This window comes from Chiloscyllium plagiosum, chromosome 1 (assembly GCF_004010195.1).
Source record: "Chiloscyllium plagiosum isolate BGI_BamShark_2017 chromosome 1, ASM401019v2, whole genome shotgun sequence".
NCBI lineage: Eukaryota > Metazoa > Chordata > Chondrichthyes > Orectolobiformes > Hemiscylliidae > Chiloscyllium > Chiloscyllium plagiosum.
Window position 1 is genome coordinate 130,103,022 of NC_057710.1, and position 14,976 is coordinate 130,117,997.

Below are 14,976 nucleotides of genomic sequence, written 5' to 3' on the forward strand. Positions count from 1 at the left end.
TATTCTAAATGCAGCCGAACCAATGTCTCATCCAATTTTTCGTATAATTCACTCTAGAAATAGACTTGCCTAAATGCATCACCTCACATTTGTCTGGATTGAAAACCATCTGCCACTTTTCCGCCCAACTCTCCAGTCTATCTATATCCTCCTGTATTCTCTGACAGTCCCTTATGCTTTCTGCTGCTCCACCAATCTTTGTGTCATCTGCAAACTTGCTGATCATACCAACAGTGTTCTCTTCCAGGTCATTTATGTATATCACAAACAACTGTGGCCCTAACACTGATCCATGTGGAACACCACTGGTCACAGTTCTCCGTTTTGAGAAACTCCCTTCAACTACTACTTTCTGTCTCCTGTTGCTCAACCAGTTCTTTATCCACCTAGCTATCTTTATCCCTTCTTTATCCCTGCGCACCATGTGACTTCACTTTCTCCATTAGTTTACCATGGGGAACCTTTTCAAATGCCTTGCTAAAGTCCATGTATATGATATCAACAGCCCTTCCTTCATCTATCAACTTGGTCACTTCCTGAAAGAACTCTATTAAATTGGTAAGGCACGATCTCCCCTGCACAAAACTATTTTGCCTATTACTGATAAACCCATTCTTTTCTAAATAGATCCTATCCCTCAGTACCCTTCTCCAGCAACTTTCACACCACTGACGTCAGGCTCCCTGGTCTGCAGTTACCGGGAATATCTTTACTAGCCTTCTTGTACAGGGGGACAACATGAGCAACCTTCCAGTCCTCTGACAGCTCACCTGTGTTTAAGGATGCCACAAATATTCTTTAGTGGACCAATCCTTCCTCTAGTTACCCGCTTGCTTCTTATATAAGAATAAAATGCTTTGGGATTCTCCTTAATTCTGCTCACTAAAGCTATCTCATGACCCCTTTTAGCCTGCTTGATTCCTCATTTAAAACTGGCCCTAGTCTTCTGATATTCCTACAGTGCCCATTCTGTTCTTAGCTGCCTGGACCTTATGTACGCTTCCCTTTTTCTTCTTGGCTAGTCGTACAATTTCTCCTGTCATCCACGGTTCACAATTCTTGCCTTACCTACCCCTTGCCTTCAACGGGACATGCCTATCCTGCACTATCTTTAACCTATCTTTGAAAGCCTCCCACATATCAAATGTGGAATTCCCTTCAAATAGCTGTGTCCAATCCACATTTCCCAGCTCCTGCCTAATTTTGATATAATTGGCCTTGGCCCAGTTTAGTACTCTAAACTGTAATTTATTTATATTGAAGAGTTATCACATTCACAAAGTCTCAGGGGAATTGTTTTTCCTCCTAAATCTCAAGTGTGAGTGCATGGAGTCTTGACGTAAGCAGTAGTCGACCATCTTTGAAGACCTCTGCTGAAATGCCATCAGAATCACAGGTTACTGTGGATCATGCTTCAACATTTTGCATGTCCAAGAAACGTCTTTACAATTCTGCAATTGTTTCATGATGGTATAATTGCAACTGTTGGGAGGAGGAGATCTGAAACAGATGCTTTCAAAATTAGGCTGTCTGGCAGCCCCCGGACTATTCACAAAATAGCTGACAGTTGTCATTCATCTCATCAAAGATCAACTTCTACCTATCAGGTGTGAGCATTAAATACCCTGTAGATCGAAAACTCTTGTACTTCAGTTGCTTCTGTGCCAGATCAAAGCTGACAATCATATGCATTATATAGCCTACAATTTGTGAGTGAATATAGTGCAGTGTCATGTTCTACAGCTTTGCAGCTGTAGAAAGATTTGCAGATTACTCTCAAACTCTTCGATTACCTACAAACAACTCTGTTTGTCCTTGAACACTGCCAAAACAACACTCATGTATCAACCTATAGCTGGTGAACTGAATATTTCACCTCCTCGAGATGTTAGACTTACAATTCCATTGAATATACTCCTTACAGTTTGCCATGTGAGCTGGTGTATTAAATGCATGACTGACTGTAGCTACAGTAGTATTCCTTCTCTTATAACTTATTTACTTTTCTTCTTTTGCCAATGATTGACCTTGCAGTTTGATTCATGTGCAAGACGTTTTATTTCTGTCTGTGAACTGACATGGCCATTCAAAACTCTTGTATTTAAAAATTATATTTAAATTTAAATTAAACGTTTACATCTTACTGGCTTTATTTTTGATTCTTGGTAAGGGATTGTCACCAGGTTCACTTGGTTTCTGCCTCAGGCTACAAAACTTTGAATGGTAGATCAATGATAAGACCTTGGCTGGAGATGAGTGCTAAATTTCTGGGTTTTGACCATCAACACCGCTCATCTCCCAACTATTAAAAGCATTTAACCCTTCTCTTCTGCCCACACAAGGATGTAGCTGACCCTTTTCTCCTCACTTGTGTTTTCTTTTTTTTGCACGGGATGTGGATGTCACAATTAAGCTCAGCACTTTTTGCCCATCTCTAATGACCTTTGAACTTGAATGCATTATGGGGCATTTCAGAGGATAGTAAAAAGTCAGCCATTTGCTGTGTATCTGGAGCCAGATTTAGGCTGGACCAGGTAAAGCTGGTGGATTTTATTCCCTTTAGAACAGTTGTGAACATGATGGATAATCACCCTTTGGAAAAAAAACACAATGAAAATGCCAAAAGTGACACACTCGTCCAACTCATTTTGTACGCTTCAAAACAAAGAACCAGTGCAGTAAATTTCGAGTATAACTGTTTTTTTCTTTCGATGCTGTAATTTCATCATCATGATGACTGTGACTAGTTTTTAATGTCACTTTTCTTCATTAATTGAATTTAAATTCCATTGGCAGGCATAATGGGATTTGAATTCATGTGCCTTATTGTGGTTATTTTGCATTATTAGCTTGCTGACATTACCAATGGCATCTACATCGCCCTCTGAAGGCTTTTAGAGAGTCAGCCTGCACTTCTGAAAGGCTTTCATGATTTCAATAGCCTCCCAACGAATTAGAGACTCAAGCAGTGTGTTTATTCTGCAGGGTAGCTGTTTTAGTTTTGAATAATTCACAACTTCTTTTTCTCTAACATAATTGGATTTTTCTCAATGTTAAAATCAATCTAAAGTGTTTAAATTTTAAAGTTAGACACTTGCTGCCACCCTGTTTTGACTTCTACTTCCCATAAACTTGAAATCATCACAGGCATGAAATGCTGGAACTTTGTTGAGTTTAATTCATTCAATTCACTTTGTGGTATGAAGACTGAATTGCTGTTCAGTGACTGAAACTGCAGCCTAATGGCAATTGTGGCATCCTGGATTTTAATTTTCAAAACAATTAGTGCCTAGTTCATGCCTAATTCTTTACATATTATATCAATAAATGTGATAGAACATGTTGAGCGAATGGTTGAACATAGAAACACACTAAATTGGAACAGGAGTAGGCCATTCAGCCCTTTAAGCCTGCTCCACAATTCAATACGATAGAGCATGTAGCATGGAAACATTCAGTCCAACTCATCTATGTTTACCAGATATCTTAAATTAATCTAGTCCCATTTGCCAACATTCAGCCCATATCCCTTTAAATTCTTCCTATTCAAATGCCTTTCATCCAGATGCCTTTTAAATGTTGTAAATTGTACCAGCCTCACTACTTCCTCTGGCAGCTCCATCCATACATGCACCACCCGCTGCATGGAAAGGTTACCTCGTAGGTCCCTTTTATATCCTGCCCCCTCACCTTAAACCTAGGCCCGGGTCACTGAATGTTCTGTCTTCTAATTATCTTCTTCAATACAGACTAAAATGCCTATGATGAGTGTACTCTCATTTTTCTCCAGTTCTCCACAAATTTATTTGGAAATATTTGGATATTTTGGCTAATGCAATAGAGATAAAGGGCAAAATAAATCATGATGTGCAAATGCATACCCTCGTATTAAGCAACATATGCTTTATGTATTATGGGGTTTGGAATGAAGTAGCAGAGTTCAGACTTCACTTTACAAACTGCAATGTAAAATGATAATTATGTGTATAGCACACATATGGCGAAACAGTGGGAGAGTTCTTCATTCTAATGGCTTTTGTAAAAAAAAAGGCAACACGGCTTTGCAAGCTGGCCAATGATTATCAGAAAGGACAGTAGCCTCAATGTTCATAATCCGGCAGAGATTGTACTGGAGGTGGGACTGAGAGCAAATTCAGAGTATCATTGTGTCAGGGTAGGCCTCAATACAATCCCTCTTTGGCATGATTTTGTCAGATTAAGGTCTGATTAATTCTAACTGTCTACATATGTGCAGTTAAATAAGATTAATTAAGTCCCCATTGGGAACTCATTTGTGACGCTATTAAACAATGGGGTCTCCTGCTCAGGCCAAAGCCAGCGATAGTTTATATGCAGCATGCCAATAACAGGCCCAGGAGTTAGTGACGCCTCCTTTAATTTCTCTCTGCACCCCTTCCCCATGGAGACATGAGTGCCAGCAAGCAACAGCTGCTGTTACAACAATCCTGAAGATAGGATTAGTCTTGATAGCCTGGAAACTGGAACATAATTTGTTGGGCACTCTCAAAGTTCTTCAGAGAATGTCTCCATTTTAGTATGCCCTCAGGATCCCCTCCTCTGCTGGTGGGACTAACTGCTGGACATGGCTGTGGGCCCTCCTTTTGTCACTCACTGTTCTAATCAGGGACATGTCATTGTGTTGGCACAGACAAGATCGGCTGAATGTTCCCCTTCTCTGTATCATTTCTATGATTCTATGGTAGTGTTTTAATGAGTTGCTTCCCAGGCATATTGTAATCGACATTCCCTTCCACAGTTATCTGGATTCCCAACACAGAATTGACACTGGGTTCCCTGAGATCTCAGTGAAGTCCAGCCCAATGTGAGAATTTTACAATTCCACTGTCCTGGCTCAGAGCCTGAGCTGTGGAGAACACTGGGACTGAGGAAATGCATACAAATCCCTGATCCAAACTTGGAATGGGTAAGTATTTACTTTGCAAACCCAGATTCAGGGGGTTGAATTGTCTAAGTGTGAGTTGCGTTGAGCTTTTTGGAGGGATTCTCTTTATACGACCTTATGAAATTTTTTGCTCAATCTTACCAAACTATCCCACACCCATGTGGCATTGCTCTCACTCGATTCTACTGCCATTTGATCTAATGTTGTTCCTGGAACAACTCATCACTCACTTAAATATCCACCAAAAGATGAGCATCCCTTATATTTGCATGATCTTTGAAAGCCTGTTTCACATCCAAACAAGCATTATCAGTCTGGAATTGCCCTGCATGATGCTTGACATTTGACCTGAGTGTGGCAGAAAGGGGAAAATTGGTATCCTGCTTTGCAGGCAGCAGCCTGGTGGATGGGCTGATGCAGAGGCAGGATGACCATTACCCATTGGACTGGCATTGGAGGCCATGACACCACACCATGCCAATCTTATATGAGGTTGCTTCCTGGGCAGTGCAGTCTTAGCCATCTAGAGAAATGCACAGCAAGGTAGGAAGAGGGTCAATGATCTTTTCCACTCTGCCAACATCTTTTCTCGGATAGCCCATGCTCATTCCATCTCTGCTACTGCACCCACATCCCACCAAGGTTCATGGTCTATCACTTTCCCTGTTGCCCACAACTTGCTGTTACTCACCCTGATATCATTGATCTTCTACCTCCTCTACGCTGCCTACTTACTCACACAGGACATCTCTCCATTTGTGCCTAAAAAAATGGCAATGTCATCATTTTTATCACCCTTAATATCTGTCTTGCTCTCTCATTCCATAGCAGAAAGAGTCAAGTTGCCTGATATCTGGCTCCTCACCCCTTATATCGGCATTGCTCGAAATGAGCTGGTAATGAACTGATTCTGTCCATGATTCAGGAGCATGTCCCTGATTATGTAGTGTCCTTGCATCACCATTACCATGGTAGTTGCCAGTGCAAAGTGAGGTGATGGCAGAATAATATTATCCCTTGATCTAAATACACTGCTAATGTTCTGGAGCCCTGTGCTCAAATTCTGCCATGTTGGAATTTGAATTCAAGAAATATCTGGAATTAGGAATCGAATTCCTAGTCAATTGTTGTGGGAAAAACCCATTGGGTTCACTACTGTCTTTTAGGGAAGGAAATTGCTGGCCTACACATGACTCCAGGCCCACAATAATGGTGACATGAGGCAATGACTCCAGACCTACTCCCTGTTACTTTAACATGGATCTTTTCTTTGTCTCATTTCTTTCTTGCTTTATCCATCAAATCGTCCTCCTCCAGCCTTTATAAATCTTTCTCCATAACAATGAAGGTGCATTTCTTCCAGCCAATAATGTTAGTAAAATGGCTGGCATAAATTCTCACAATCCTTAGTTTAAAATTAGTAATAGGATGAATTGCACCCCAAGTATGATGCTCAGTTGATCCAATGTTTGATCTTTATTTTTCTCATTTTGGAACCCATTCTTGAAAGCAGTTGCTCTATCCTGTCCTCCATGTTAGCTGGCTGAGATCAGGAACTTGTGTGAGAAAATGAAGGTTGAATGTGCGTAGTTCGCTCTGTATCCAACTGTGTGAATACTTCCTCATGCTGTGCCATCAATCTGCCTAATGGAAAGGATTTCAAAACAGACCCTTTTCTGTTGCCAGAGTTGAATGAAGTATGTTATAATTTGTAAACATAAATATATGAACATAAAACAGCAATCTCTGTTTAATCATAATTCATAAGTCATTACTCAGCTCCTCCACATGTTGGCTCCAACCTTGCAATTTTATGCCATGGGAGAGAGCATAAAGGAAATAAGAATCATTTTCAAGTAACTGGGACTGCTTTCATTTATTTACATAGCCTCGGTGTTCAGATCGCATTGTGCTTTAACATTTAGAGGAAGATTTTACTTATAATGAGGCATGACTGGAACATTCTCTCTCACTTCTTTGAACTCTCATTAGAACTATAAAATCACAGAATAACCATTGCACAGGAGGAGGCCACTGTAGCTCAGTGTATCTATGCTGGCTCTCTGGAAGAACAATTCACCTTGAGCTACTCCCCTCCTTTTCCCTGTAGCCCGGTAATTATTTCTTTTCAGATAATAATGTATCATTATCTTGAATACATCAAATGAACCTGACTCCATGGAGCACTCCAGATCCTAACCATTCACATTGTGAAAAAAAATTGCTTCATGTCACTATTGCTTTTTTTGGGTCAATTGCCTCAAATCTGTCTCTGGTTTTTGATTCTTTCACCAGTGGGAACAGTTTTACCCTATCCACTCTATCAAGACCCTTTATGATTTTGAATACAGTTGGTTCTCTATTTACGAATGTCTGAGTTGTGAATGTCTGTTCTTACAAACATGATCCCATACATGTTTGTACTTTTAAAAACCTGACCATATAAACATTTCCTGTACTTATGAAGAACTGCCTTGCATTGTTCTGCATTGTGTTCTGACTTGCACACAATTCAATTTGCGAATGAACTCCAGAATGGAAACCATATGCGATCCGTGGACTGCCTCTATCTCCATCAGATATCTTCTCAACCTTATCTTCTCCAAGGAAAGTAGTGCCAATTTCTCAAATCTTTTACAGTACTAAATGTCCTCATCCATAAAGCCATCCTTGTGAATCTTCTCTGCATTTTCTCTCTAAGCTGCCAATCTCTTCTCATCTTCTCCCTTTATTTCTCTTATTTCCTTTGTCAATTCCCCAAAGCCTTCTATTGTCAGCCTTGTTCTCAATTGCATTATCCACTTGTGTCTGTTAAAAGCACATTTCTCCTGCTTCACCTTCATTTCAATTTAGTCAGTCAGCCAGACAACACCTAATGTATTTGTCCTACTCTTTCAAATCATGGGAATGTATCTTGAGTTAACTTTCCTTTCAGGAAGCTTTAAAGGTTCAGTTACAGTTTAACCTGCTAAACCCTGATTCCATTTTACCTGGGACAGCTATACTTGAAATTGTCTTCCCAGAATTTGAACCCGGGTTCAAATCCTGTCATGGTAGATGGTGAAATTTGAATTCAATAAAGAATCTGGAATTAAGAATCTATTGATGCCCATGAAACCATTGTCAATTGCCAGAAAAGCCTATCTGATTCACTAATATCAAGTAAGGAACGAAATCTGTCATCCTTACCTGGTTTGGCCTACATGTGACTCCAGACCCACAGCAATGCGATTACTTCTGAACTACCCTCTGGGCAATTAGAGATGGGTAATAAATGCTGGCTTGGCCAGCGATGCCTATATCCCTTGAATGAATAAATAAAAAGTGAATTATTCTTACTCTCAAACATTCTTTGTGTCTTTCCGAAGCCAAACTAAACCTTTAGATACAATGATCATTGCCCCTAAAAATCCCCAATTGATACTTAGTCAACAAAATTTCCAAGACTGAGAACCAGAAGTGTCACCTTCTTTCGGGAAACATACTGCTTTACAAGATTTTTGTCCATCAGCTATTAACGCTACTACTATCCCAGAATAGATTTGGATAACTACTCTATAACCTTTTTTATTCATTCACAGAAACATAGATATGGAAACAAAGAACCGGAGTAGACCATTTGGCTCCACGAGTCTGCTTTAGCATTTCATATGATTATAGCTGAATCTCTATTTCAAAGCCATAATTCACGCTTTCTCCAAATTAAAAATAAGCTATCTCTTTCTTGAATATATTCAGTGGCTTCAGTCCAAAGCATTCACTGGTATAAACTGTGTTCCCTGGAAGATTTCTTCCTGCTTCTGGTCAGTCCAACCCTATTGAATTTTATCCATTTCATTCAGAATCCTTCTCATCTTTCTTAGCTCTACTGAATATCGATAAATCACAGCGAATGCTGCAGAAACTCAGCAGGTCTCATGCTATCTGTGGATGCATCTTTTGAATAGTTGAATCAGTTGAACCATTCTCAGCCTTGTAGGACAGTCCAGCCAATTGCACCCCAGTGAACCGCCACTGCACTTCCTCTGTGGACCAAAACTGAATGCAATACTCCCGGTGTGGTCTCACCAAGACCCTATAAGTCTGCAGTAAGACATCCCTACTTCTGAACTGAAATTCTTTTGCAATGGAGGTCAACCTACCATTTGCCCTCCTAATTAATTGCTGCACCTCACTGTCTACTTTTATTGAGCGGTATCCAAGGACACCCAGATCTCTTTGTACATTAACACTTCCCAGTATATCACCATTTAAATAATGCTCTTCCTTTCTGTTTTTCACACTGTAGTGTATAACTTTACATTTAACCACATTGTACTGCATCTGCCATGCGTTTGCCTCTTCTATATCTCTCTGTTGTGCTGCAGACTCAGAAGGCACTGCCATTGCTGTCCCAAACTGTTGCAGTCTTAATCTGGAGAGATCTGCCAATCTTATTAGTTGTAGCAACACTCCTTTCCAAATGCAGAAACAGACCACAAAGTACTGGTGGGCAGCACGGTCGCACAGTGATTAGCACTGCTGCCTCACAGCGCCAGAGACCTGGGTTCAATTCCCACCTCAGGCGACTGACTGTGTGGAGTTTGCATGTTCTCACCGTGTCTGCGTGGGTTTCCTCCGGGTGCTCTGGTTTCCTCCCACAGTCCAAAGATGTGCAGGTAAGGTGAATTGGCCATACTAAATTGCCCGTAGTGTTAGGTAAGGAGTAAATGTAGGGGTATGGGTGGGTTGCGCTTCGGCAGGTCGGTGTGGACTTGTTGGGCCGAAGGGCCTGTTTCCACACTGTAATGTAATCTAATCTACTTCCAGAGATTTTGCTTTGGCACAGGTTCATCAAACCTTGCCCCAACTTGGGTGCCAGACCTATGAAGTGATAGCAGTGCAGAGCCCAATATGCAGCTGAATGTTTCTGTTCTTTTGTGAGTGACGTGAAACTTGTCAGCTGTACGTGTGTGCTGCAAAATACGCACCACATTAGCTGGCTATGTGATGTCAGGCTAGAATGAGTTCACTTGCTTCTAGAGCATGCAGAGGATGCCCGCTCCAGCACTTTTCAGTGATGGAGCACCACTATGATACACCAGCAGCTTAGCAAGCACCCATTGAGGGCATTTGGCTTGAATAGCAGCATTAATGATTCCAGTTTCAGAATGTAGAATTGTTATGTCTTCAACTGAACCTACCAGCGCTGACTCTCAGTTGCTGGCTGCGCAGTGACTCTACCCCCCCATTGTGGAATGAGGCAATTTACTTTCACGTCAAACTCAACTCCTTTGTTTAAATAACCTGAGCTCAAAAATTCCAATGTGGTCATCATACTTAGTGCAAGAACATGCTCATCTGCCAAAGTATGATCGTGGTTAGATAAGAGTCTTGGCTCTAAACTTTATAATCAAGTAATTTTTCTCTTTTTTTCTTCTCCTGATGTACAAATATATATCATTTGGATATTTATTGTATATAAAAAAGAGTTGTGTGATCACTGTGGAGCAGAATACATAAATTACACCATATTTTATTTGAGTGTCAAGTCACAGACTGAGACAATGGAAGTTATAATCAATTTCAAAAGCAAATAGAAACTCACATTTGTGCAACATGGCTAGTCTCAGATTTGTGATCTGTCAAGTGGCACGATGGCTCAGTGGTTAGCACTGCTGCCTCACAGTGCCAGGGACCTGGGTTTGATTCCAGCCTTGGGCAACTGTCTGTGTGGAGTTTGCACATTCTCCCTGTGTCTGCGTGGGTTTCCTCCCACAATCCAAAGATGTGTGGGCCAAGTGAATTGGCCTTGCTAAAATGCCCATAGGGTTAGGTGCATTAGTCAGGGGGAAACGGGTCTGGGTGGGTTACTCTTTGGAGGGTCAGTGTGTACTTGTTGGGCCAAATGGCCTGTTTCCACACTGTAGGGAATCTAATAAAATATAGATCTTGAAACATGAACTTGCCCATGAATTATGTAAAGAGATCAGAGAAACTGGAAGTGTTCTCTTCAGAGCATTGAAGGTGAAAGGAAGACTTAATTCAATGCTAATGAATTAGGAGGCACATTGTTGCATAAGTAAGGAAGCATTGCTTTCATTAAAAAGTGACTCCGTAAACAAAGGATACGCATTTGAGTTAATTAGCGAAGGAACCAGAGGAAAGGAGAGAATTTTCTTAAGCATAGAGTTGCGATCGATAATGCACTACTCGAAAGAATGGTGGAAGTAGGCCCAATAACAACTCTCAAAGGGAATTGAATATATACTTCATAAGGAAACATTTACAGGAATATAAGGAAAGAGCAAGAGAGTTGTACTAAATAATCAGACAGTTCCTTCAAAGAGATAACACAGCCACAATGGACAGAATATTATCACTTTGTGTTATGTGATTTTTGAAACTGGAAACAAAGGAACAATCAGAATAACTAATATCTCAAACAAAGAATTTGGAGAATGAATTTTAAAAAAATGTGGTTTATGTCAGCTCACTGTACTACCATCAGTTTTAGTTGCTCATCATCTCAAATAAATCTTTTATTATTCACTTTTAGGGCATGGGCATTGGTAGTGGAGGGAGTAGATGTAGTGCCAATCAAGAGGGCTGCTTTGTCCTGGATGATGTCAAGCTCCTTGACTGTTGTTGGAGTTGCACCCATCCAGCAAGTGAGGAGTATTCCATCACCATCCTGACTTGTGCCTTGTAAATGTTAGACAGGCTTTGAGTAGTCAGGAGGTGAGTTACTCACCACAGTATTCCTAGCTTCTGCCCTGCTCTTGTAGCCACAATGTTTATGCGGTGACTCCAGTTCAGTTTCTTGTCAATGTTGATAAGATGTTGATAGTGGGGGCTTCAGTGATGGTAACACTGTACATGTGAAAGGATGGTGGTTAGATTGTCTCTTATTGTATGGCATGAATGTTCCTTGCCACTTGTCAACCCAAGCCTGGATATTGTCCAGATGTTGTTGCATTTGAAATGAACTGCTTATGTATCTGAGGAGTTGCTGAGTATTTTGCAATTATCAGTGAACATCCCTACTTCTGACCTTATGATGGAGGAAAAATCCTTGATGAAGATGGTTGGGCCCAGGACACTACCCTGTGGAACTCTTGCAGGGATGCCGCAGAGCTAGAATGATTGAACAACTGCAACCATCTTCTTGTGTACCAGGTATGACTCCAAATCCAGCAAATAATTTGTCCCCTTACCTCTTAATTTCAATGTTGCCAGTGCTTCTTGGTGCCAGACTCAGTTAAACATGGCCTGGGTTGTCCAGCCTTCCCACATAAGACAACTTGCCCAATCCAGGTATTTAGTTGGTAAACCTTACCTGAACTCCTGAAACATTTACATCCTTCTTTAAAAATATGAGGCCAAGGCCAAACATAGTACTCCAGAAGTGGCCTCACTGTATAACTGTATAACTGAAGCATAACTTCCTTATTTTTGTATTCAATCACCTCACAAGCAACAATAACATTTGTCAGCTTTCCTAAGTACTTACTTTATTTCTGTATTAACCTTTCACAATTCATGCAGTAGAGCAATCAGACCCATTTATATCTTAGAGCTTTGCAATGTCTCACCACTTAAAAAATTCTTTTTCAGTCCTCATGTCAAAACAGACAATTTTACATTTTCTCACATTATACTCCATTTGTGATCTCTTTTCCCACTCACCTAACCTATCGATATCTCTTTTTAGCCTCCTTATGCCCTCTTCACAACTGGTGTTTCACCAAACTATGTATAATCAGACAATTGAAGCACAGTGCATTTACTGTGAGTTGGAGGAACTACTTAAATTTTATTCAATTCTCCACCAAAAAATTGATGATCAAAACATTGTTGCATTCTGATTAATTTTGGATGTATTAAGATATGAAAAACTAACATAGATTAATATTGATAGAGCTAAGATAGGTCATTAGGATTGAAGTTCTAAAGTACAGATCAACCACGAACCGTAATGGAGCAGACCAAAGCTCCATCTTGAGATTGGCTGACCCAATCCTTAACTTTGCTAAATGAGTACAGAAGCATCCAGGCGATCCTCGGTTCCAACTGATATAAAATGAGTTAAACCATTCATGATTATTGAGGTTGTTGTTTGATGATTAATTAAACTAAATTTAATTAAAGAATGAATATGAAGTCTTGACCACATTCTTACCAATCTGTCAGCTGCAGATGCATCTGTCCATGACAGTATCAGTAAGAGTGATCACCGCGCTGTCCTGATGGAGACAAAGTCCCGCCTTCACATTGACAATACCTCTGTGGTACTATACTATACTAAATGGGACAGACTTTGAACAAATCTACCAACTCAAGACTGGGCATCCATGGTGCACTGTTAGCCAACAACAGCAGCAGAACTGTACTCCAATATAATCTATAGCCTCATGGTCTGGCACATCCTTTGTTCAACGATTACCATCAAGCCAGAGGATCAACCCTGGCTCAATGGAGAGTGCAAGAGGGCCTGCCAGGAGCAGCACCTAAAAATGAGGCATTAACCTGGCTAAGCTACCAAACAGGACTACTTGCATGCTAAACAGCATAAGCAATCAGTAATAGGCAGAGCTAGGTGTTCCTACAAACAACGGATTGGACCTAAGATCTGCAGTTCTGCCACATCCAGTCGTGAATGGTGATGGAGAGTCAAACAAATCACTGGAAGAGGGGGCTCCACAAATATCCCATCCTTAATGGTGGAAGAGCCCAGCACATTAGTGTAAAAGACAAGGCTGAAGCATTTGCAACAATTTTCAACCAGGATTGCCAAGTTGATGACTTATCTTGGCCTCTTCTAGTAATCCTCAGCATTACAGGTACCAGTCTTCAGCCAATTTGTTTCAATGCACATGATGCCAAGAAACAGTTAGAGGCACTGAATAAAGGCTTTGAGCCCTGACAACATTCCAGAAATGATACTGAAGATTTGTGCTCCAGAACTTGCAGTTCCCCTAGCCAAGCTCTTCCACCATAGTTATAACACTGGCATCTACCTAACAATGTGGAAAATTGCCCAAGTAAACCCTGTACACAAAAAGCAGGTCAAATCCAATGCGGCCAACTACTGCCTCATCAGTCTACTCTCAATCATTAGTGCTCTGATGGAAGCTGTCATCAACAGTGCTGTCAAGCAGCACCTGTTATGGCTGGTGCTTACTGGAGGGTGCCCCAGATCTGTTGAGGCACCTACAGCTGATCTTCAACATTCTGATAGCATGCTCAATGCCAGTCTCTGGAGGAGTCAGTAGTGAAGCAACTAAGGATGGTGATAACTTTGTGTCTTCTTCCGGGATTCTGCAGATGTTAGTGATCGCCTGATGCAACACCATAAGCTTCTTGAGGTGTTGCTGCATGGTCATGTCCAGAAAGCTTACCTTCTGCCTATAAAGCCCACCTTGGGAACACTGTGACTTATACCTGTGTACCCACAGTCTGCTGTGGAATAGCAGGTCGGCGATGAGAAGGCTGCTGGTGCTTTTACAGAACTTGTAGATTAAATAATATGGACGCCATGAGAAATGGCCTCCACCTATAGTGGTGCAAATCATCTCTAAAACATTGAAAACACACTGTCAGAACTAAGTAAAAATGTTAGGAGTGAGATCATAGCACTTAAAGGTTTTGATTTTGCCTGTCAGTTGTTCAACCCTTAAATCCCATTGTTCTCTTGGCTTAGTTTCCCTGGCAAGTTCCACAAAACCATGGAAAACCATATACAAGTAGTTACATTTGAAATCCACAATAAAAAAAAACTGCAATTGAACTTTTTAACTCGTGATAACTACCAACCTACTTCTCCCAGAGCAGCTTCCCTCAAACTAGAGAGGAATTCACTAGGCCTTTGCTGATTCCCATCAATAGCACAGTTAACTGGATAGTTGATTTGTTATTCTGGATCAGTGGTGCTGGAAGAGCACAGCACTTCAGGCAGCGTCCAAGGAGCTTCGAAATCGACGTTTCGGGCAAAAGCCCTTCATCAGGAATAAAGGCAGTGAGCCTGAAGCGTGAAGAGATAAGCTAGAGGAGGGTGGGGGCGGGGAGAAAGT

The 14,976-nt window shown here is 41.0% G+C and overlaps 1 protein-coding gene across 4 annotated transcripts in view; it reads left to right on the forward strand.

Moving 5' to 3' along the window:
- Positions 1–14,976, forward strand: part of prss12 (serine protease 12) — a 141,392-nt gene that overhangs the window by 113,095 nt on the left and 13,321 nt on the right. Inside the window, exon 12 of one of the 4 annotated variants that reach the window (XM_043696814.1) lies at positions 4,778–4,856. The exons of the other annotated variants lie outside the window; for them this stretch is intronic. Coding sequence (XP_043552749.1) covers positions 4,778–4,847 — 70 coding nt within the window. The 3' untranslated portion in view covers positions 4,848–4,856. Of the gene's footprint in view, positions 1–4,777; positions 4,857–14,976 lie in introns of those variants that run through there. 4 annotated transcript variants of the gene reach the window in all.